The 26,044-nt window shown below is 42.3% G+C and overlaps 1 protein-coding gene across 1 annotated transcript in view; it reads right to left on the bottom strand.

Moving 5' to 3' along the window:
* Positions 1 to 26,044, bottom strand: part of LOC126252957 (peroxidase-like) — an 88,982-nt gene that overhangs the window by 53,092 nt on the left and 9,846 nt on the right. Inside the window, exons 2-3 of the mRNA XM_049954007.1 lie at positions 22,269 to 22,467; positions 11,370 to 11,567 (exon numbers count right to left, since the gene is read on the bottom strand). Coding sequence (XP_049809964.1) covers positions 11,370 to 11,567; positions 22,269 to 22,467 — 397 coding nt within the window. The remainder of the gene's footprint in view (positions 1 to 11,369; positions 11,568 to 22,268; positions 22,468 to 26,044) is intronic.

The raw sequence follows: 26,044 nt of genomic DNA, 5'->3' as shown, positions 1-26,044 counted from the left end.
GGTTCAAATGGCTCTGACAAGGGAACCTCCCCATCGCACCCCCCTCAGATTTAGTTATAAGTTGGCACAGTGGATGGGCCTTGAAAAACTGAACACAGATCAATCTAGAAAACAGGAAGAAGTTGTATGGAACTATGAAAAAATAAGCAAAATATACAAACTGAGTAGTCCATGCGTAAGATAGGCAATATCAAGGATACAGAGAACTAAGGAGCGCTGTGGTCACGGGGTTAGTATGTGCAGTCCTTGGTTCAAGTCTTCCCTCGAGTGAAAAGTTTAATTTTTTATTTTCAGTTTATGTGACAAAGTCTTATGTTTTCATCACTTTTTTGGGAGTGATTATCACATCTACAAGAAAACCTAAAACTGGCAAGGTAGAAGAATCTTTTTACCCATTCATCAAGTGTACAAGTTAGGTGGGTCGACAACATATTCCTGTCATGTGACGCACATGCCGTCACCAGTGTCGTATAGAATATATCAGACGTGTTTTCCTGTGGAGGAATCGGTTGACCTATGACCTTGCGATCAAATGTTTTCGGTTCCCATTGGAGAGGCACGTCCTTTCGTCTACTAATCGCACGGTTTTGCGGTGCGGTCGCAAACCATAGACACTAAACTTATTACAGTGAACAGAGACGTCAATGAACGAACGGACAGATCATAACTTTGCGAAAATAAAGAAAGTAAAATTTTCACTCAAGGGAAGACTTCAACCAAGGACACCACATTCCGCAGCTACGTACGCTAACCACGGGACCACGGCGCTCGTGTGCTCATACTAACCTTGTTTTTGCCTATCTTGCGCATGACTACTCAGTTTGTATATTTCGATTATTTTTTTCATAGTTCCACACAACTTCTTCCTGTTTTCTCGATTGATCTGTGTTCAGTTTTTCAAGGCCTATCCACTGTGCCAACTTACAACTAAATCTGAGGGGGGTGCGATGGGGAGGTTCCCTTGTGAGCACTATGGGACTCAACTGCTGTGGTCATCAGTCCCCTAGAACTTAGAACTACTTAAACCTAACTAACCTAAGGACATCACACACACCCATGCTCGAGGCAGGATTCGAATCTGCGACCGTAGCAGCAGCGCGGCTGCGGACTGGAGCGCCTAGAACCGTACGGCCACCGCGCCGGCTATCTATTTAGATTTTGCGCCAGTCCCATAAGTGTGGCGGTAGTAGGACGTAAATCAGATTTGTTTTAAATACATGCTGTAACTGCCACGAATGTTAGTTACCTTTGAGATTGGACGTGGTGAGTTGTTAGTCAAGAATGCCTGTAGGGTGACAAAGACGGCATTATCAACATCTCACTGAGGTCGTGTAATAGGGCTATGGAAAGTTGGGTGTTCGTTCTATGGTTCTGCAGAAAGACTCGGTAGAAATTTAGCCACTGTACATGATTGCTGGCAGCGGTGTTCACGAGAATGTACGGTCGCAAGAAGACCGGACTCTGTACGACCACGTAGAATTAACGAGAGGGAAGAACGTCGTGCTCAGCGTATGGCTCTGGCGCATCGTACTGCATCTGCAGCAGCAATCTGAGCACCAGTTGACACCACAGTGACGCAACGAACTGTTATAAATCGGTTACTTCAAGGACAGATCCGAGCCAGACGCCCTGTAACATGCATTCCACGACCCCAAACCACCGCGACTTCAGTGGCGTCAAGCGAGAGCTCATTGGAGGGCAGGTTGGGGGCCTGTTGTGTTTTCTGATGAAAGCTGGTTATGCCTCGGTGCCAGTGGTGGCCGTGTGTTGGTTAGGAAGAAGCCAGTATTAGCAAAGCTGTCCACGTGCTAGGTATACTTGACCTACACCTGGAGTTACGGTCTGGAGTGCGATTTCGTGTGACAGCAGGAGCACTGTCGTGGTTATCCCACGCGCTCTGACTACAAAATTGTACGTCAGTCTGGTGACTCAACCTGTTGTACTGCCATTCACGAGCAGCATTCCAGATAGTGTTTTCCAACAGGATAATGCTCGCCTGCGTGCCGCTATTTTAACTCAACGTGCTCTACAGAGTGACGACATATTACCTTGGCCTTCTCGATCACCATACGTCCCTCCAATGGAGCACGTATGGGACACCATCGGATGACAACTCCAGCGTTATCCACAAACATTAACTGTCCCTTTATTGACCGATTAAATGCAACAGGCATGGAACTCCATCCCACAAACTGACATCGGGCACCTATACAACACAATGCATGCAAATTTGCATGCTTGCATTCAACATTCTGGTGGTTATACCCGTTATTAATGTACCAACACTTCATATGTGCAATGGCTGATGTCGCGCTTATACTAATCTGTGATCTTGCAATGTTGATCACTTAAATATGTTATCTACACAAAAGTATTTCATAACTATACATTAATTACTTTCTGTTTGCGATTTTGTTTTCCCTCTGTCTAAATTAGAGCCCTTCCCCACCCTTCCGACACGTCCCCTCCCTTCACAACATCATCTTGAAAGTAGGGATATTTTTCTGGTCCCCCCCTCCCAAGAAAAGAAAGTTTTGAGCGATGTACAACGCTACGCATTAAAACAGTGTTGGGCAGCTTTATGAGTTATAAAAAGACAGTTCCTCAGAGAAATATGCATTCAGACATCCTCTGTTGCCGCGCGGGATTAGCCGAGCTGTCTAGGGTGCTGCAGTCATGGACTGTGCGGCTGGTCCCGGGGGAGGTTCGAGTCCTACCTCGGGCATGGGTGGATGTGTTTGTCCTTAGGATAATTTTGGTTAAGTAGTGTGTAAGCTTAGGGACTAATGACCTTATCAGTTAAGTCCCATAAGATTTAACACATTTGAACACCCTCTGTTTTCCAACAGTACCTGCTGTCTCACTTCCACCCCCGTCTCTCTACCTCTCTCGCTTTTTCTCCTTTCCTCTCTACTGCCTTTCATGCCGCCACACACACACACACACACACACACACACACAAACACACACACACACATACAGAGCAAGTTTGTTTACAGCTATGGACTGTACGTAGTGTCAGTGACGTTGAAAACAGCAAATTATTGTTGAAACTGAACAAAGCCAGGACTCAACAGAATCTCTACCAGTTTCTATCCAACATTTGCAGCTCAGTTGGCGTTCTTCTTAACCATAATACACCGCGGATCCCGCGAACGAGAAATTCTGCTAATTAGTTAAAAGGCTAAAAATGGCTCTCAGCACTATGGGACTCAACTTCTGAGGTCATTAGTCCCCTAGAACTTAGAACTAGTTGAACCTAACTAACCTAAGGACATCACAGACATCCATGCCCGAGGCAGGATTCGAACCTGCGACCGTAATTAGTTAAAAGAAAGTATAGGACGACCCTGTTTACAAGAAAGTGAGTCACTAAATTTCTGTCCAATATCTTTGACGTCCATCTGTTTTATAGGCATAGAACATATTCTGAGCTCAACGAAATGGAGTATCTCACTGCTACATGCAACTAGTGTATAAGCCGAAAATATCGGTAATTTGAAATCCAGTTCATCCTATCCTCACACGATGTCCTGAAAGCCGCGTATAAAGACAGTCCGGCTACACAGGATTACTTAAATTTCGAAAAGCGCTTGACTCAGCACCACGCTAACGCCTTTAATTTAAGATGGAGTAGTCTACCCTCTATCGAGTATCTACAATTATTATTTCTTAATTCTGCCCTCACTTATTACGATACACGTCGTTTTCGCATCGGAACATGAAAAAAGATAGAAAATACATTGTGACTGTGAGTGAAGTTATCTCAGAAGCAAGAATTTAGTGTTTCAGTCTTCATTTCATCATCGTTGGTGCCATCACTATCAACGAGTTCCAGTGGGCGATTTTCCGTACGACTTTACTTGGAACTCCGTAGATAAAGTGTTGCCCTCGAATTAATAAAACACTTATCGCATAGCTGTTATTACGCTTGTTTTGACTTTATTCAGCTTTTGTTTGTGGACAAGAATTCTGCTTCATTTGAATCTAAGACGCAGGCCTCTGCTTACATAGAATCTTTCTAGTATCTTATTGAACAACGTGGGTCTTTGGCTTTTATCATTATCTTCCACGGCACAAACTTGTCTAGCACATGGCTTATAACATTTCTGAATTTATTCCACAGATTGCCACATTCTTGCCTCCAAAGCCGGGTGTTTGTCCCCTTTCTTAACTTTTCACTCAATACTGGTGATCTGTGGAGATAATGTCTACATTCATTGAATTGGAATGTTTCAGCATGTTTTTGCAAGGACATGTAACATGTTTTTCTCGCGAATGGGTTAGCTAATTAGCCCCCTCCACTACCAAATCACAGGGAAGTCTCAGCACGATGTTTTCTAAGCTTTCTCTGAAACATCCCATCACGTCCACACAAGATGTACATTGGTGAATCAAAGCGTTATGACCACTGCCAATTTCGAGGATGCATGCCACATGGTGGCGTTGCGGGCATGTGACGTGGTAAGGAAAGTATATGAATGATGGAAAGACGAATGGGGTATCCTCCTAGCGTCGATACGGCTCCGTGAACAAAGAGAGCTTCATCTCAGATTCGAGAAAAGTTAAAACCGAACTGACAAACAAAAAGTGAACGAATCGAAAATGAGCGTAAGGAGAGCAATAAGAGAAGCGTTTAAGGACTCTGAAAGTAAAATTTTATCAATCGATACGAAAAAAACCCTAAGGGGTTTTGATCTTGTGTAAAATCGGTAAGCGATTCGAAATCATATATTCATTCACTTGGAGACTATAGAAAAAAAAAAAATGTGTTTGCCTAAGGGACCAAACTGCTGAGATCATTGGTCCCCAGACTTAGTACTTAAACTAACTTATGCTTAGAACAGCACACACACACACACACACACACACGCCCGAGGGAGGACTCGTACCTCTGGCGGGAGGGGCCGTGCAGTCCGTGACATGGCTCCTCTAACCGCGCGGCGGAGGTCATAGAAACACGGAAATGGAAGATAGCAGATAGAAGGTCGAAATACTGAATTCGGTCTTCCGAAAGTATTTCACCAAGGAAGATCGTAACACAATCCCGCCTTTCAATCATCTTACGGACATAGAAATGGCTGATATTGAGATAACCGATCGCGGAATAGAAAGGCAACTACAATCGCTTACTACTGGAAACGTAACACGGCCAGGTTAGATACCTGTAGGTTTCTACAAAGATTATGCGAAATAACTTGCTCTCATCCTAGCAACGTTTTATCTTAGATAGCTAGAGCAACGAAGGGTATATAGCGAACTGAAAACAGTGCAGGTCATTCCCGTTTTTAAGAAGGGCTGCAGGACGACAGAGGCACACAATTATAGACCTACATCGCTGACGTCAGTTGTTATAAAACTATGGAAAATTTTTTATGGCCAAGCATGACAACTGTTTGCACAACGAAAGTCAATATGGATTTCGCAAACTGAGATCTTGGGGAAACTCAGCTAGCTCTGTTCCTCCATGAGATCCATGGCGCTCGTTGATGCCGTGTACCTTGACATCAAGAAGAATTGGCCACCGTACCGTACTGCCTTTTAGTGAAAAAAAAGAAGAGTTTATCAATGCACTAAGCAGATTCAGAAGGCTATAGGTTGCAGTAGTTACTGGGAGATGAAGAGGCTTGCACAGGATAGAGTAGCATGGGGACCTGCATCAAACCAGTCTTCGGACTGAAGACCACAATAACAACAACGAGCTTATCGACTAGCTGATCAGATTTGCGACTGGATTCAAGACTTCCTCGCAGATAGAGCTCAACACGTTGCTATTAACGGACAAAATCGGCATATGTAAAAATAACATACTGTCTACCCCAAGGAAGTGTGATAGGACCGTTATTGTTTACAATGTACGAGGGTTGTTTTTTTAAGTAAGGGCCGTTCGCGCGTATAGTCCCGTAGTTCGCGCGGACGCCGCAACAAGCCACCGCGCCACTTGCCGGCATCCTTCCCGTTCACACTGATGCAAGTTGCAGCTCTGTAGCTGACGTGTACGCATCACTGTGCTACTTTATAATGTTTACGATTATTGGATCGCCCGCCGCGTGTGAGATACGGTCAGTGATACGTTTTTTGAACGCGAGAAGGCTATCAGCTGCAGAAATTCATCGTCAGTTAACAGAAGCTTATGGCTTAAATGCAATGAGTGAAGGTAAAGTGCGTCAATGGGTTAGAGAGTTTAAAAATGGCCGTCAAAAAACGTCCATGACGAAGAACGCTCAGGCCGGCCTTCTGTGATCACTGATGATTTGGTGGCTGCAGTCGAAACAAAGATTCGTGAGGACAGAAGATTCACGATTTCCACTCTTTCTTTGGAATTTCCACAAGTTTAAAGATCGGTTTTGTACAAAATTGTGTCTGAAAACCTAAACTTTAAGAAACTGTGTTCTCGGTGGGTACCCAGACTCCTCACAGAGGACCACAAAGGGAAGAGATTTGCCACTTCATTGGACTTTTTGATTTGTTACGAGGAATAAGGGGATGACATGTTGAGTCAAATTGTCACTGGAGATGAAACATGGGTATCCCATATCACTCCCGAAAGCAAGCGACAATCGATGGAATGGCGACACACAACCTCACCCGTCAAGGTCAAAGCCAAACAGATACTGTCAAAGCGCAAGATTATGGCAACTGTGTTCTGGGACTGGGGCGGTGTTTTGCTAGTGGACTTTATGCCACGAGGAACGACAATCAACTCAGATGCCTACTGTGCAACTCTAAAGAAGCTCCGCAGAGCAATTCAAAACAAAAGGCGCGGCATGCTGACAAAAGGAGTTTTGCTGCTGCACGATAACGCTAGGCCTCACACCTCTCAAAAGACTCGGGATTTGATTGATTCTTTTGGCTGGGAAGTTTTGGACCATGCACCATACAGCCCCTACCTTGCTCCTAGCGATTTTCACCTTTTCCGGTACCTGAAACACCATCTTGGCGGGCAGCGCTTCAATGACGACGACAAAGTGAAAGTGGCCGTGAACTCTTGGCTGTCGGAGCAGGTGGCCGAATTCTTTGAAGAGGGAATTAAAAACTTAGTTGTACGGTATGACAAGTGCTTAAATAAACAAGGCAACTATGTAGAAAATAGGTAAAAGTGTGTAGAATCAGAAAATAAAAGTTTTTTTACAAAAGTATTTGTATCTTTTTTAAAAAATAAAAACGGCCCTTACTTAAAAAACAACCCTCGTATATAAATGTTCTGGTAGAAAGCTTCGGATGCTCTTTAAGACTATTGCGAGATGATGCGGTTGTCTACAACAAAGTAGCAACGACAGAAGGCAGTATCGATTTGCAGGACCTGCAGAGGACTGATGAATGGTGTAGGGACTGGTAGCTGACCCTGAACGTGAACAAATGTAACATGCTGCTCATACACAGGAAAAGAAAGCCACTACTGTACAACTGCACTACTGATGAGAAATTGCTGGAAATAGTATCTACCATAAAACATCCAGGAGTAACTATCCAGAGCGATCTTACATGGAATGACCACATCGAACAAGTAGTAGGAAAAACAGATGCCAGAGTCAGATTCACAGAAAGAAACTAAAGGAAATTTAATTCATCCAACATCGGACCCTTACCAGATATGGCGGCTAAAATGAAGAGCGGTGCGTTTCGTCATGGGATCGTTGAGTCGGCGTGAGAGCGTTACCGAGATTTTCCACATACTCCATTGGCAGATGTTACAAGAGCGACGTTGTGCATCACGGATAGAACACTTTCTGGGAAGAGTCTTCCTAAATACATCTCACATAATGACCACGACGAGGAAATTCGAGAAATGAGAGCCAATGCGTAGGCTTACTGAGAACCATTCTTCCCACGCGTCATTCGCAAGAGGAACAGGGTAGGTGGATCAGTTATTAGTATCAGAAGTACCCTCCGTCACACATCAGGAGATAGCTTGCGGAGTACACGTACCAAACCAGAGTGTTCTGAAGCATACTGTTCCTTGAACACAGTTGACAATGAGACTCTGCGCAACACGGTCCCTACGTTATCCCAAACTGACACAACGATATTGTCAATTACGATTGCAGTGGGCAAGATTGGACCGTGGATCAACGAAAACGAGTTGCCTGATCGGAGGAATCACGTTTCTTTTTACACAATGTCGATGGTTGTGTCCAGATATGCCCTCATCCAAGTGAACTGCTGCTCCAAGTATGCACCTCGCCACGGACGCAGAGCAGTATGGGTAGTATTATGTTATGGGTGACGTCCACCTGGGCTTCCATGGGACCAGTCGCAGGATTCGAAGGCAGTGTGACAGCGGCGGACTGCGTGAACGTTACTGTAGGCTACCAGCATCCCTTTGTGTTTGATGTCTAACCTGACGGCGAGAGCGTCTGCTGTCGAAGTAACTGGCTAAGTCACAAGACCAGAACCGTGCTACAGTTGTTTCATAAGTATGATAGCGGACCCAAGTTGATGCGTTGGTCATAAAATTCACTTGATCTTAACGGAAGACGTCTGGGACAATATCAAGCACCAACTCCACTCATAAAATCCACCATCCAGTAATTTAAGAGAATTGTGTGATTTCCGCGTAGACGTCTGGTGCGACATACCTCCAGAAACTTATCAGGGGTTTGTTAAATCTATGCTACACAGATCCGCTGCTGTATTCCGATCCAAAGGTGGACCAACACGCATTAAGCGAGTGACCATAATGTTTTTACTCTTCGATGTGGGTTGATGAAAGTTAACATGCCATTACTAATTTGGTCCAACTACCACGGTTTTCTTAACTCACATTCCGCCCTTGTATTTATTGCATTCGACATAGAAGATTTTTTCGTGTAAATTGACATCCAGCGTGGTTTTTCAGTCACTTTTTTCACATGTTTCCAGATCTTATTATCATTCTCGTAATGTTCTCACTATGATAAACATTTCCTGAGACTGTGGTACAAGTGTTTAGGATCCCAATGCAGCAACGTTTATTCTGACCGTAGGGAACGTCACCTAACCTAAAACAAACCTAGTGTTCACTGTTCACACAGTCAGTTGCACTAGTAATCTACTTTGGTACGTAATGCACTACTGATTCCTTTATGACGATCCTGGAATTTTGCAGTTTTCAACTTAGAGGCTAATGTACGGGAACTCATTACGTACAGAATTAGAGGTTCACAGTCACTTCTAGGAACAATGTTGCAGGCTGTGAGCATCAAAGCGCAATACGAACATTTCTGGTAGTTTTAACCTTCTCTGTCAGTCGTTGAATAATCAGGTACGACTTCTGAATGGATGCGATAAACGCCTGTTATTTCCCAATCTGCAACTGGTTGCACCCTCTGCCTTCGATTGTCGCTGGGATAACGTCTTCAGGTGGAATAAGTCCCCTGGACATAACACACTCCGCGCACATGGTTCTCCTTATAGCTTGAAGCCACTTACCTAACAAAACATTATTTGCCATACAAACTACCAACGAAAAATTCATCTCTTCTCTTTTGTGTCTACTTTAATTAGGCACGAGATATTGATGGCCTTCCGCAATGAGAAGTGTGTTGCCGTGGTCCACTCTCACTGTCAGCTTCAGACAATACCCAGCACTTGTCGGTGGGTGAGATCGTTGCAGTACGCTGGCTCTTCCCTTAGAGTGCTTCCTCTGTACAGGACACCTACGTCCCCACTGAAACGCACCTCACAATCGTTGGACTGATTCGATGTAGCCCTACCTTTTACACTTTTTCAATAAATTCTACTCTTCGACAGAAACCAACGCCACTTTCAACTATGCACTGACTTCAATCAACTCATTCCGCGCATGGAAAAAGTATATGCAATGCATCTTCACTCAAATTAGTAACTTTTATTCTGATATTATGCTAAAAGAAAGTCATTTATCAATACTCACAAATAAAATCGAAAATATACCAGTAAGTGACACAAAAACGTCTGTGCATTCGTCGAACATTAATAGCGATAATGTTGCGTTTGGCCGAGTCTATTTCAAAATCCACTAAGTGCGAAGTTTGTGCTATGATTCGCTTTATTCGTGCGAAAAGCGATATAGAGGATGAATTTTGTCGCCGTACAGTTTCTGGTTATTGTTAAAATGAATAAAGAAACAATCTAGTTCATTCGATCATCACTTAATTTGTTCTACACTACTGAGACGTCGGACGAACTATACTTGAAATTGTTGGGTTGTATTGTAAGAAGGTTTGCGCAGTCTGGAGGACGAAAATACTTTTAGGAAATCAGAGGCGTCATAGATGATGAAGTTTCTATGCACACTAGGTGGCTTTTTATCTGAGTTGCAGTAGTACTTTGGTGAACAATTTTCGACGAACAACAATGGCTGGCTCTGAGCACTATGGGACTTCTTCTGAGGTCATCAGTCCCTTAGAACTTAGAACTACTTAAACCTAACTAACCTAAGGAGATCACACACATCCATGCCCGAGGCAGGATTCGAACCTGTGACCGTAGCGGTCGCGCGGTTCCAGACTGTAGCGCCTAGAACCTCTCGGCCTCCCCTGCAGGCGAACAACAATGAAAAAATGCTTTAGAGGGCATACGGGACATTTTTAAGTTGAAATAAAAAGAGTTGGTTCACAGAAGCACTTAATTATTGCTCATCCTGGTGTACTCGCCTTAATCTAAAACGAAAATAAAATAATTCAGACTTACTTTTGGCTTTTATCGCTTTATTTTGTGGATATCCCTAGTTGTAAGTAGAAGCTTATATTGTTACAAGAGTGACAGCTACTTGTGAGCTATAGGCGAACTTACCTGCCCCGTAGCAAACAATAAGCAGCTACTAACATTCTGTCTATATACTGTAATATCACGGATTTTTGGAAGGATATTTGCTGCAAATACTACATTTACAAAAGAAAGGGCAAGGGTTGATGAAGGGGGTCTGTAAATTATCATTGAGATTGAATATTAAGAAATAATTTGTTGATAACTAACTGAAACCCTCAGCTGCCGACAGGTGTTGTTGATATACCTCGCTGTGGACAGCTGAAAATGTGTGCCCCGAGCGGGACACTTTACATATGACCGGGGTACTTTGCATATGTAGAATTGTGGACAGTCGGGAATGTGAGTTTCACGGGAAGCGTGCAAGGGATAAGTCCCTGCAGTCGCGCTGTTCATGTGTCCTCGGTGGCTCAGATGGATAGAGCGTCTCCATGTAAGCAGGAGATCCCGGGTTCGAGACCCGGTCGGGACACACATTTTCAGCTGTCTACATCGAGGTATATCAACAACACCTGTCGGCAGCTGAGGGTTTCAGTTGGTTATCATTTATTCCAGGGAAAAGCTGCACGGTCATCAACAGTATCTGTTCTTTCAAGAACAGTTACTATCTTCATATAAAGAAATTGTTCTCACACACATACCTATGAAAAGCGGTAACATTTCTTCGTATGTTATGTGCTGGTAACAGGCGATTGCGATGCGCCTGGACTCCTGGTAGATACGTTCATCATCCCAGTGAGGATTAATAACAGAGAGACTTTCTGCTATTCGGTTGTGTTCTCGTAGGTATAGCACATGCGTAGCCGTCATGAGAGGGTTCTGATTAGCACGGACATCGCCTGTAATAAATTAGTTGAAGATTCTATGATATTATTGAATAACATGGAACGGATTTCACATGAAATATTCCTGTTGTGTGTGGTTTGGAAGCTACAGGACAGAAAAAATCGTCTATTTGCAATTTATTGAAAGGTATTAACTTCTCTCTGACATCTTTCATAATATTTTACTCTTATTTTTTCATTCATTATACAAACATTGCAATCGCCATTTGAGCTTCAGGTGCTGCCAATAACTTCATGGGGCAACTTATTTACAGAGAAGTTTGTTTGTCAGAAAATGAGACTCATTTAAACTTCGTAAATATGTAGCTGTGTGTCAGTAAAGTAAGCAGATTTACCGTACTGTTCCTGGGTTAAATACTGTTTGTTGTGTGGCATATGTTAGCGAAATACCATATTATCCTTTAAAATGTAATCTCATAGTAAATATTGTTCTCGGGCGAGTCGTCCGATGTCGTTGTGAAAATTTCGCAATATTTCGTCAGCGCAACTGACTGGCATCCTTAGATGCGGCGAACACACTGCTAAAGCTGTTTCTTTTTCCTTTATTGTTATTTCATACCCTGCCCCATGTGGGCAAGATGTAGTTTGCATGAGAAAGGGAAACAATGGGAGTTAAAATATACAAAAAAGGGGTAGTTTCACGAGGGAAGTTTACATAAAATCCACATATAACTAAAATGACACGACGAGCTTAATTAAAAATGGTTCAAATAGCTCTGAGCGCTATGGGACTTAACTGCTAAGGTCATCAGTCCCCAAGAACTTAGAACTACTTAAACCTAACTAACCTAAGGACATCACACACATCCATGCCCGAGGCAGGATTCGAACCTGCGACTGTAGCGGTCTTGCGGTTCCAGACTGTAGCGCCTAGAAACGCTCGGCCACACAGGCCGGCTGCTTAATTAAAAACGGCGTTGACAGTAATGAGAGCCAAACGGGATGATGACACTACACACACACTGCATTTTGTTAGATACACGGCGAGCACCAAAAAACGACAAAGTAACTGGATTAAAATTGGAAGGACCTGCCAAGGGAGTGGAGGTCACAGAGGAGAGAGAGGGGAAACAGAGAAGGGGGGGGGGACGGTGGAGGAGAGGGGGACACACTATGGTGTGAGAGGAATCGTGGTGGTGTAGAAGATATGGATGTGTTCAAGGAAAAGGAGGAACTGTGGGAAAGGGATGTGGTCATAGAGGATTCTCATGGGTGATCGGAGACGTATACAGAAAGCGAGGTGGATCACATGGCGTTCAAGGATTTGGAGAGCTTGAGAATGTAGGAGGAGCGGAGATCCAGGCAACACTGGCGTAACAAAGGATGGGACGGATCAAGGATTTGTAGGTATGAAGGATGGTGGGAGGATGCAGCCCCATGTCTGGTGAGACAGGAGTTTCAGGAGGCGGAGTCTGCTGTGAGCTTTTCGTTGGATGGTAAGGAGGTGGGGAGACCAGATGAGGTGACGGTCAAGAGTGAGGCCGAGGTTTCAAGGCGGGAGAAAGTTGGATAGGAAGGTCATCGATGGTGAGATAGAAATCATGGAGCTTGTAGGAGGGGGTGGTACGTGTTATAGTGATTGCCTGGATTTTTGAAGGAGAGATAAAAAGTGAGGCTGTGACTGAAGCCTCCTATTTATGACAATCAAAGAAAAAACTGCGCAGGCGTGAACGCGTCAAATTTCGAGGACCAATAGCGCAAATACGCAGATCACTGGCGAGAGAGACAGTTACGCCACCTGTCAAACGATGAACGCACGCGCAGAGGCGTGTCAGTCATACCGTAAGCTGCCGTCGGCCGCCCCAGCGCCCTTTGTCTGGAGCAGCCTGTCGAAATACGTGTCCGCGCTGGCGTGTGCCCGTCCTCGCCGTTCTCAACGAAATATCTAAGTCGCCAAAGCACTGTCATCCTTCGTACGACCAACAGTTCTTGTTTGAGTTCGCTATGATTTTAAAATGGCCAGCGATGGATCCCAAGCCGTGCTGAGTTGGTATCCTGCGTACTTGTTAAGTAAATAAGTCGACCTGCGAATTTCCACGATACCCTTAATAACGCTCTCCCACTTTGAAGACGTCGACGACAGAATTTCGGTGTTTTTATATTCCATACAATGTCCTATAGTGAGCCAATGCTCTGTCACTGCAGATTTCTCTGGCTGGCCCAGAAGTATGTGTCGTCGATGTTCGACACATCTGTCCTCCAAAGTGCGACAAGTTTGCCCAATGTATGACATCCCGCAGCTACATGAGATCTTATAGATACCAGGCCCTCTTAAACCTATGTCGTATTTCACTGAGCATAAACGAGCTCTGAGTTTCGTTGGCGGATGAAAGGCGCATTTTACTCTATGTTTCTCCAGTAATCTTCATATTTTCAAAGAAACACCGCTGATTTGTGGCAAAACGACCATTCCTCTTTGTTCATCACTTTCTTCCAGCTCCTCACTTCCTCTAGCACGCGTCGGGCCTAAGGTACGGCGAATATCCCGCTCAGAATATCCAGTCTCCAAAAATACGTTACGAAGGCGGCGTAGCTCATCAGATAAGCTGGCACAATCCGATATGGCTCGTGCTCTGTGGACCAACGTCCTAAGAACATTACTTCATTGAGCTGGTTGGTGACAGCTGGTGGCCTGCAAGTATAAGTCCGATGTTTAGGTTTATGGCACACAGCGTGACCCAAGCTGCCTGTGCAGTTTTTTCTCACCGCTACTGACTGACATCTCCTGGTGTGGCGAACATAGTGCTGAGGCTGTGACGGAAGCTTCCTACTTAGGACAATCTGATTGCAGCATCAGACCCGCATTAGCTACCGCTATCGGGAGGCCGGCGCGAGCTACCGCTGACGTCCTAAACGACCTGCGATGCAGGACGTATCATTTATTAAGCTGATAAGGACAGATTTTTTGTGTAGAGACAATATTTAAAGTGTGTGAATCGAAATGCAGGAAAAGGTCACGTAGCTTGCACCGAATCATGGACCTTGCCGTCGGTGGGTTGGCTTGCGTGTCTCACCAATACAGATAGCCATACCATTGGCGCATCAACAATGGAGGGATATCTGTTGAGACCTGATAAACGTGTGGGCGTTAGCATTTTCAATAGTTGCAGGGCAACAATCTGTATGATTTACTGATCTGGCCTTTTAACATCACCCAGAATGGCCTTACTGTGCTGGTACTGTGAACGGTTGAAAGCGTGAGGAAAATAGAGCCGTAATTTTTCTCGAGGAATTGCAGTTCTACAGTATGGTTAAATGATGACGGCGTCCTCTTGGGGAAAATATTCCGGAGGTAAAATAGTACGCCATTCGGATGTACAGGGGAGGAACTACTCAGGAGGATGTTGTCAGGAAGTGAAACAGAACTAGAATTCTCCGGATAGGAGCGTGAAATATTGGGTCCCTTAATCGAGCAGGTAGGTTAGAAAATTTTAAAAGGGAAACGGATAGGTTGCATTTAGATATAGTGGGTATAAGTGAAGTACGGTGTCAGGACGAACAGGACCTCTGGTCAGGTGAATTTAGTGTTATGAAGTCAAATAGTGGTAATATAGGAGCGGGTTTAATAACGAATAAGAAAATAGGAACACGGGTAAGCTATATGAACAGCACAGTGAATGCATTATCATAGCCAAGATAGACACAAAGTCCTGGCTTACCGCTGTAGTACAAGTTTATATGCCAACTAGCTACGTATATGATGAAGAGATTGAAGAAATGTATGATGAGATAAAATAAATTCTTCAGATAGTTAATGAAGACGAAAATTTAATTGTGATGGGGGACTGGTTTCAATAGTAAGAAAAGAAAGCAAAGGAAAAATAGTAGGTGAGTACGGACTACGGGAAAGGAATGAAAGAGGAAGCCGTCTGGTAGAATTTTGCAAACAGTATAATTTAATCATCGCTAACACCTGCTTTAAGAATCATAAAAGAACGTTCTATACGTGGAAGAGACCTGGAGACGGCAGAATGTTTCAGATTAATTGTATAACATTAAGACAGCGATTTACGTTGAAAGAACCAAATACTGTTGAGGGTTTCAGAGCGAGCATTAATGCAGCAGTTTACTAGAACAGGGGAAAGGAATACATTTGAAGACCAATGGGTAGCTTTAACAGATGAAATACTGAAGGCAACAGAGGAACAAATAGGTAAAAAGACATGACGTATACGAAATCCTTGGACAACACAAGAGATATGGAGAAGATCAGTTTGGATTCCAGAAGAATGTAGAAAAACGCGAGGCAAAACTGACCCAACGACTTATCTTAGAAGATAGTTTATGGGAAGGCAAATCTACTTTTATAGCTCTTATAGACTTAGAAAAAGCTGCTGACAATGTTGACTGGAATACATTCTTTGAAATAATGAAGGCAGTTATAAGAGTCGGAAGCAGAGGTCGAGAAGTGACTGAGACAGGTTTGTAGCCCATCTCAAATGTTATTCAATCTGTGCATTGAATAAGAAGTAAAGGAACCCAAAGAAAATTTGGAGTACGAATTAAAGTTCAGGGAGAAGAAATAAAAACTTTGAGGTTTGCCAATGACGTTGTAATTCTGTCAGAGACTGCAAAGGATTTGGAAGAGCAGTTGAACAGAAAGGACAGCGTCTTGAAATTAGGATATAATGAACAAAAGCAAAACAAGGATAATGAAATATAGTCGAATTAAATCAGGGTATGCTAAGGAAATTAGATTATGAATCGAGACATTTCAAGTAGTAGGTGAGTTTTGCTATTCGGGCAGAAAAATAACCGATCATGTTGGAAATACAGAGCATATAAAATCTAGATAGACAAGAAAAGCATTTCTGAAGACGAGAATTTGTTAACAACGAATGTAGATTAAAGTATTAGGAAGTCTTTCCTGAAAGTATTTGTCTGGAGTGTAGCCATGTATCGAAGTGAAACATGGACAATAAACAGCTTAGTCCAAAAGAGAATTGAAGATTTCTACATGTGATACTGCAAAAGAATGTTCAAGATTAGACTATGAGAGAGTACTGAATAATTTGGGGAGATGTGAAATTTGGGATACAACTTGAGAAAAAGAAAGGGTTGGTTGAGAGGATGCATTCTGAGATACCAAGGGATCACCAATTTCGTATTGGTGAGAAGTATGGGAGGGAGGGGGTGGGGGTAAAAATTGTTCAGGCCGACCAAGAGATAAATGCAGTAAGCAGATTCAGAAGGATGCAGGTGCAGTAGTTACTCGGAGATGAAGAGACTCACACAAGATAGAATAGTGTGAGAGCGGCACCAAACCAGCCTTTGGACTGAAGACAGAAGGCCGCTGTGGCCGAGCGGTTCTAGGCGCTTCAGTCCGGAACCGCGGTGCTGCTACAGTCGCAGTTTCGAATCCTGCCTCGGGCATAGATGTGTGTGATGTCCTTAGGTTAGATAGCTCTCGGAAATTTAATGTGTTTTGTACAGTTTCACGGTTAAACATGTATGGTCCAGTTTTCTTTGCTGAGAACACTGTTACAGGAAGCATTTGTCTCGATATGCTTGAGAACTTTCTTTTCCCACAGTTGGAGACTGATTTGAACAACTTCATTTACCGACAGGATGGGGCACCGCCACACGCATCTGGAAGTGCGGGAATTTTTAAATCAAAGGATTTCTGAACGATGGATTGATCGCACTGGACCAGATGATTCACCCTTACATTACTGCCTCCAAGGTTACCAGACCTGACTGTATGCGATTATTTCTTGTGGGGGGGGGGGGTTTATAAAGTGTGGGAAGAATCTGAATATCGCACTGACATATGTTGTGCATCTCAAGGGGGGCGTACTGAACATCTACGAAAATGTATGAAAAAAAAAACTTTTTGAGTTTCCTGTTAATCAAAAACCAAACTTCATTGTATAAGTTTATTATTTTCAGAAATATAGACGTGCCAAATTGGATGATTATTTTTGCTTCACCCGGCACTACTGACTCTGAAGACAGTAAGGCATTCTACGAGGCTATCTTACAACAGCCTACTACAGACTAATTTGTATTGTTAAAACCTATAATGTATTCATATAGGCTTTTGAATTAATGTTCTTTCATGCTGCTCACGTAATTTTCTTCTTTTTAAAATACAAGTTAATATCAATATTATTCGACATTTTGTGATTATTTCAATAAATTCGCGTATGAATATTTTCTTTTTTCAACAAAATTTCAAGTTTTTTTTTCTAAATTTTGTGTGGCCGTCCTGCTTAATATTGAAGAAAAGCTAACTACTAAATTTAAAAGTGAAATAATATGTATTACACATATGTCACAAGATTTTTTTAAATTGGAAAAATATTGAATACCAACATAAAATAAATAAAGAGAGAATGTGAAATTTATCAACTGACAAGTCTAAAAGCATTTTTTTTTAGTTTTCCAAAAATTCGAACACTGGAACTTAGTCCCATTCAACAATTACTGATTCAGTTACATAATGTAAATTCTGTTTAAAAATCAGTTGTAAATAATTATTCTTAGGTACAAGATAAACATCACTCAATTAGCAACTGAGGAAGAATGGTTATAAATGTGAGACAGATAGCGAAAAGGAACCACATTGGAGAAGAAACATTCAGTTGAATAAAATACGTTCGATAATGTCTAAAATATCCATTTTAATTTTTTATGTATTACAATAATTTCAATCGTTTTGTATATTCTCGTATCGACTGGAGAGTTGTTTGAATCCAACAGTAATATCATTAAAAGCAATGGATGTCAGTCTTCTGAGAATGGACCTCTTGTCGTTATGAGGAAATAACATAGGTCCAACAAGAGGCCCTTGTTCAGAATGTTGCAGCTTTGTGTGCAGTGCTTCACAAAATAGCATCTCCTAAATTTTAGATGCATTTACAGAAGCTCAGTAGTGTTATGTAAAAGCAGAACATCTTATAATTACAATAATTCCAAACATGGCAAGTGACGCATTTCATATATTAAAGCTATAAAATCCTACAGGAGTAGCCAATTTGCAGTTGGCCATAACACAGAGTAAAAATACAGTAGAGCGTCGATTATTCGAACGTCGGTCAACCGAACGACCGCTTAACCGAACTGTGTACTCGCTCGCACCTGTTACTCTTCCACCTTACCGTCTATCATCCCCCTCACTCCCAAACCAAGTTTCCCACAGTAGTCGTGGCACTGGGCCACCGCTGGCGGAACATTGCTCCTAGTGGGGCCTTCACAAGGCGCTGCTGACCGGCCAAACCGCCAGTCGCCGTGTTTCAACAATAAGCACACTTCTGTCGGCTTGGCACTGGCAGTAGAAGTAGCGGCAGTATCAAAGCTGTTCACAGCAACAGCTGCGCCAGCTTAAAGTTGAGGCGTGCCGCTCCGCGCAGTTTGACGGATTGCGCGCCCCCAAGAAGAGCTTCTCACTATGCCAACAGTCGCCTTCTTTTCTCTGTTACGACCACTTGTGTGCTGCTGCGTGAAGAAGTGAACTTGGCGATACAAAATGCTTAAACGTAAACTTGTTGTCCTTTCTATGAGGGACAAGCACGAGATTATTACTATATATTCCTACTGAAGTTGCCTTTGTATGTTACTTTGTAATACTAAAAGAGATGCCTGTTTTTATGAATAAATTTACTGTACAGTACTTCTTTTTGGCAAATAAACATGTACAGTTCGATTATCCGAACAAACCAGTTTTCCGAACACCCATGTCCCCCAATTACTTCGGATAATCGACGCTCTACTGTACCAGCACTTTGCCAAAAGAATGCAGCACAGTGTTCACTAATTTCTCTCAATTTGGAGCCAATTTACTTGGTTTTACATGTATGTACACTGCAATGTGTTAGAGATCTGAAGGGGTTAACCACATAATACGCAAATTTAACAGGCTCTGTACCAGTTGACAAAGGCGAATTTAAGGGTAATATATATGCAGAATTTGTTTCTTAATTATGTCCAATTGAACAATGATATCAAGTGAAACTTTAAACCGCATTATCCCAGAACATCTATGTTCAACAGAAATGTTTATTCTGTTATAACTCACTCAAATTTAGAGACAGGAATCTATTTCTTTTTTCAAATAACTTAAAATCCAAAATTTTTGACAAGAGGTCCCTTTTCACTTTCCGTCTCACAACTATTAGCAGCATAAAATGCGAACTGTTTGCACTTTGTGTACCAGAGATAAAACCCTTTGTAAGATGCCATATCCAGAACTTTTTGAAGTAGTAATTCCTGTGCATTCCCCTGGCCAGATTACTTGAAAATTCGAAAAAGCAGCTGTCCTATTGCTTCCATTCTTTCTGTTTAAGGTTTACATTCTGATAATTCGTGGCAGATCGATATGCCTTTGATATCGGGTTGCACGGAATTTACTTTGTGTGGTTGTTAATGACTTGAGTCTCGTTATACCAGCGGAAGCTCTAGGCTTTTCCCTGATTTGAAACCATCTCCAATTTCCTAGACATTGCACCTATCGCACTAATGTCACCGTAATTAAACCTATAACTAAATGACTAGCTTAGTTTTCCACCAATTTGGCATCAGTTTTATATCTGAATATTAAATACGGAAGCTATATGTAAAGTTTGTAGTCAAGGTCATTAAGAAGGCAATACATGACTAGTTTATTTTCCGATTAAGAAAAATTACGTAGATATTTACGCAGAATAATTCATTTAATTTACAGAGAAACACTTGATTTATAGAGAGACGAAACACACAGTGTGTTCCACAAGATTTGTTCAAGGATCCTCTACTATTTCCGCTACGTATGAATGACATCGCCCAGTTCTTTGTACCAGGCGTAAAAATTCATTCACTTAATAAAGCAGACAAGTGTCACAAATTACTGTGGTGATCTTATCCACTCAATAGCAGTTATTTTAAATCATGATATGGCTCTACACCTATAAAACTTTGTTATTTAAGTGACTGCGGAACTGTTAAGTTTTAGTTCTTTTTAGGGACTAGAGTCTAAAACCACGTATATGAAATTGGAAGACGACTGCTTTCCTCTACCAGTGTCAACTCTGAAGACAGAAGAATCATTAAAATACCGCAACTGATAGGCTACAGATTAAAGTACTCAAATTTATTTGCGGGATTTGAAATGGACACCTTGCAGGCATTTCTTTGAACGAAAATATCAAAGTACAGTAAGTTAAATGTAGAGTTTAATTATTATTACATTATGAATTTTACTATCAAGATATGCCGTAAGTTGTTGATTTCTACGGTCGGTAACAGATAAAAGAAACAATCTTTACTATTTTTTGCTGATACTTACTTTCTATCAATAAGAACTGATCAAGTAGATAATTAAAAAAATTTTTGATAAAATTTCTTGGAAATAAAATTAGCAACAGACAAGAAATTATATTTAAAACCAAATTATAGTTCCTAGTATGTATTTTCACTCTGCAGCGTGATGTGTGCAAGTTTGAAACTTCCTGGCAGATCCAAACTGTGTGCCCTACCAAAATTCGAAGCCAGAATCTTTTTCTCTTGCGAGCAAATACTTTGACTGAGTTATTCAGTCACGAGTCACAATCTACCGTCTCAACTTTACTTTCGGTAGCACCTTTCAATGGCACAGAGTTTTGATCTGCCACGAAGTTTTACGTCAGCAAACACTCCATTGACGATATTCTTTCTCACAGGCGTGCTAGTCCCATAAGACATGCAGGAACTTTGTACAAAGTTAGGAAAGGAGGACAAATGTAATGGTGGAAGCAAAGCCGCGAGGTCAGGTCATCAGTCATTCGTGAACAGCTGAGTTTGCACAAGAAAGGCAACGGTTCCGAGTTTGAGTCCAGGTTTGGCACGCAGTATTCATGTGGCAGAAAGTTTCTAACTTAAAGTTGTTTCATCGTCACAACTCCTGTATCATACAGAAACTCATGCATAATATTAACTTCTCAGTTACACGTCCCTAACGATATATGTATTCCAATGAAATCTGTGTAAATGTTGCATACATTTTGTCTCTAATTATATCAATATCAAGAGAAGTTTAAACCTAAGCATTCCCCCTTATCACAAATGGCATGTTTCACCACGTAAAATTGATCATAATTATATCATCTCACACGGAAGTACTTACTAACTATTAATAAACGGTCTTTCAGTTGCTATAATAACACATTCGATCAGTCCGCCCACTCACGCTTACACAATCACTAATGAAAGTGAGAAAGTTATTGAGATTTAACAGCAAGACAATCCGTACATGAATGCAAATGAGACAAGGTGCTGTGTTTCTTAACCCGTGTTTCGAAAACATATCGTCTTATGTTCTACTTGACCTACTTTGATAAGCCAGGATGTGTGTTTGATGTGCCAATCATATATTTGGTTTCAGAATGTATTGTATCGATCATTATTTTCGTTTCTGACAGTCTCTTTGGTTACAGGCATACATTACAGCTGTGAAACTATCAAATTATGTTTTGCGTTCTTTCATTCATTCCTCACTAATGCTATCATGTACAGACTTCTGTGATACCATAACAAATTTTATTTACGTTTCTTTTCAGTCTGATATACATTTTTGTATATTCACAGCCTCAGCAAGCTTCATTGATAGTTAATAAGTGATTTCCCATAACTTACCATTTTAAATCCTCTCATTCGAACAAACAGTAATTTGTTATTCCATTACATAGTTTTTCATTTGGACACTAAGCTGAACAATTATTATCGGTTAGTCGATTAACTTACCGGCCATGAAGCATACATCTTGTGAAGGATTTCTCGAATTACAGGGTGCTGGGCTATTAGGAGTCAATGGCAGAAATTCTCCCGTCCAGAATTTTTTCACCGCAAGACGACCACGCCTTCCTTCTCTCAGTCTCCTATTAGCTGTATCACTGTTGTCATACACAGGAGAAAGATCTAAATGTGCTGTGACAACATTCATCTGCAAATAAAGTTTACTTTCTGTACAAAATATTGAAGGAAATTAGACCAAAAATACTGTAAAATCATTTACTAAAAGATAAAGTCAAATATAAAGTTGTACAAACACATCACCAGTCAGTATGGAAAGAACAAAGAGCGCAAATTATTAGAGTACTGTGGTTCTAAGAATATGGATATGTGCTATCCAATGACGTTAGCGTTTCCATCTGTGAAAATAAGCTCACCAGACAAATACTTTGTCATCCCAGTGCGCACACACATGCGAATCGTATAGCCTTTACCGATGACGCAGCACTCGAGTCACGTTCTCAACCGCACACGCACTGCCTCTACCTGAGCATAAGGCAGTAGCGATCAGTGAGACGTTCATGTTTCAATCGGGCATTGTACGTAAAATGTGTAAATCCAAGGACGTGGCAGAGTGACAAAAAGGGTCAGTCACGTTTGGCCGTGCCTATGGCCACACGGTGTGTGAAGGAGCTGGATTTGTTGATGTGTCATGGCGGACTGTTGAACGTGTCTGCAAGCGGTGGTGTAACACACGCGATCGCGAAACACATCAGAATTGTGGTAGGAAAAAGATCCTGGATCGGAGGATCAGGAAACGCGTTTCACAGCTTGTGAATAAAAGTCGCTTCCAAAGCCGGCAGGAATTTGCTGCAGGCAGTGAATGAAAGGCCCTCATGACCTGTTAGCGAGAGAACATTGCAACAGTAACGGCACGCAATGAACGTTTGAGTCGGTCACCTCGTAAGAGACCACTGCTCACACAGGTACCTAAAGACCAAAACAGCAAAGTTCATTCAGCGGGAAGAATAAGCGACTAATGTTCTGAACAATCCTCCGCATTATTACATCCAGAATGGCTTGCAAAATCATCTGATCTGAACCTCATAAAAAATCTTGGGACATGGAATAGTAGGTTTACGATGGAAGCAGAGGTAGATGGTGCACTGCCCATCCTTGACGTTCTCGTTCCCGGGAGAACCAGTGGGCACCTCAGCCACAGCGTCTACAGAAAAGCCACACACACGGATCGATACCTGCACACTCTCAGCCACCACCATCCGGCACAAAAACGTGGCATTCTGAACGCCCTCGTTCACCAAGTTAAAGTTGCTTCAGACGCTGAGAATCTGACACTAGAACTAAACCGCCTCCGAAAAGTACGAGTATTCCACGAAAATAGCCACAACCGCTGCCACAGGCTATTTCTGGTGAGATGTACAAGAAAAACATCTCTGAAAAAGACAGCAAAAAATTTGCGTTTTTGCCCTTCTGTGGCACAGTGTCGGGAATGACTAACTGACTCCTGAAGAGACACAACATTTCATCAGTGTTCAGGCCGCCAGAAAAAAATACGACACTTCATGAGGCCACTGAAGAACAATCTAGGGTTCAGAATGTGTGGAGTGTACAAGATACCACGTCAGTGTGGCTGCCACAATGTCGGCCAAACAGAACACACTGCGGAGCAATACCGGATGGACCACGAGAGGTACTTGCTCCTACGCTATCCGGTAAATGCAGCCGTGGCAGAACACGCTTTGCAAAATCTACATTGAATTATATTCGACGAAATGTCTGTCATTGTGAGAAACAAGGGATTTTAGGATAGTTTTATAAAAGGAGTCATAGAAATGAAAATATCTGAAAAACACCACGATAAGGACGGCGGTTTGCAGCTCAGCACAGCCTGGGACTCGGCCATCACGATGTTGAAGCAGGCGTGATGAACGCGGGACAAAAACGTTACCATATTTGGCGATGAAAGGAGCTCCAGTGACGTCACAGCCAGCAGTGTGGCTATATAATGGCGAGGCCACGGCGACACGGCAGTCATTCGGTCATTTACCACTTGACAACAACCGAGGAGAGCTCGATCGAAAGCTAAAGTGCGCGTCATTTATGACGGCGGCCGAGTTTAGGTTCGTTCTGCGCATATGACGTCACAAAACACAGTCAGCCAATGAACAGAGAACGACGTTGCCAGAGCTCGACTGCAGTGCAGAACATGGACGAGTGTCTTCAGTTTTAGAAACGTTCAGTCATAAATAAAGTACTTGAACAAAAGCAATGTCTTGATAGCAGACTTTCTTTTATAGAAAGTTTGGAAAAAGCATTCTTTATACCAATTGCTTCATATTCTATTAATTAATTAAACCAAACAAGCAATAAGCCTCCTAATTCAGGCGATAGCAAGGAAAGGTGTTTGTATCATTCTCACTAACAGCTTTTTTGCAATAAAGAACAGTGGTAATTGTTATTGCCTATTGTACTTCTACGAAACGTGAGTAATTCATAGTCATACCAAGTGTTTGTCGGTATTTTGCGTGATATTTTAAAGTCCTCCAGGAGATGCATTGGAGGAAGAGCTGCGTTAGTATAATGGTTAAAGTGTATAGCTGCTAAGCGAAAGGTTCTGAGTTCAAACCTTGTTTGGTGCTTAATATTTGCGTTATTTAAAAACAATATCGAACTGTCTTACTTCATGAATTTTATTCGTTTGAATGTAATTTTTTGAAATTTCCAGTGGCAACTAAAATCGACCATACAGAAAGTATACGCTATGGACTTTTACCTCTGCAAACTCTTCAGAATTTCGTGCAATGGTTTACTACATCTAATGCTGCACAATAACTGCGTTGAACATCGAAACAAAATTAAGTCATTTATGGGAGGAAGGTATCAGTCAACAAGATGTGTAAAAATCAAATTTTTATGCCAAATAGTTTTTGTGAAATCGAATGATAAAGTGTGTCAAAGCAGTCGGAACACCATGTGTCTGCACAGGTGAGCAGTGCAGTGATGACAAAATCGCGCACAGCGCGGAATGCGGGGAGCACGTCTCTGTAGCAGCGAAAGGGTTAATGCGGCCGTGGTGGCTTTACTTCATAAACTGCGCGCTCCGCCCTAAACGTAAGTTTGCGAACTATGCTATACCATGGCGCTGCTTCTCTTGGCGCGTGCAGCTGGCAACGCAGCAATCTCCCGCGTCTGGGCGGGCATGCGCGAACCGCCAAGATAAAAGAATTGAACTATAGTGGGATTTCAATAACCTGACAAGGCTGGAAGCCCGAGAAAATTCTATTAATTCATATCGCCGCAAGACTATGTATTCATTCATGGAACAACAAGTAAAACGCTGACATCAGCAGCCTCGCAATTTGATGGAAGTGAGCGATCAGATACTCAGCAAGTTGCTTAACCTGGGTGTAACGAGCCTGCACAACCCTGTGGACTCACTTTCTAACTGAATGCTAGCGGTTATCCAGTCCGGGAGCGGGATTTAACGGTATTAAATGGTCCTTGTATGATTTCTACATCTACACCTACAGCTACATCTATATCTAAATAGATATTCCGGAAGTGACCGTGTACGGCTATTAGTCATTTCCTTTCCTGTTCCACTCGCAAATAGAGCGAGGGAAAAACGACTCTCCATATGCCTCTGTATGAACCTTAATTTTTCGTTCCTTATCTTCGTGGTCCTTGCATGTTGGCGGCAGAAGAATCGTTTGGCAGTCAGCTTCAAATGCCAGTTCTCTAAATTTTCTCAGTAGTGTTTCTCATAA

Source organism: Schistocerca nitens, chromosome 1 (genome assembly GCF_023898315.1).
Source record: "Schistocerca nitens isolate TAMUIC-IGC-003100 chromosome 1, iqSchNite1.1, whole genome shotgun sequence".
NCBI classification, from domain to species: domain Eukaryota; kingdom Metazoa; phylum Arthropoda; class Insecta; order Orthoptera; family Acrididae; genus Schistocerca; species Schistocerca nitens.
Note: the sequence above shows the minus strand (reverse complement) of the source record. Positions and strands in the feature narration are given on the sequence as shown.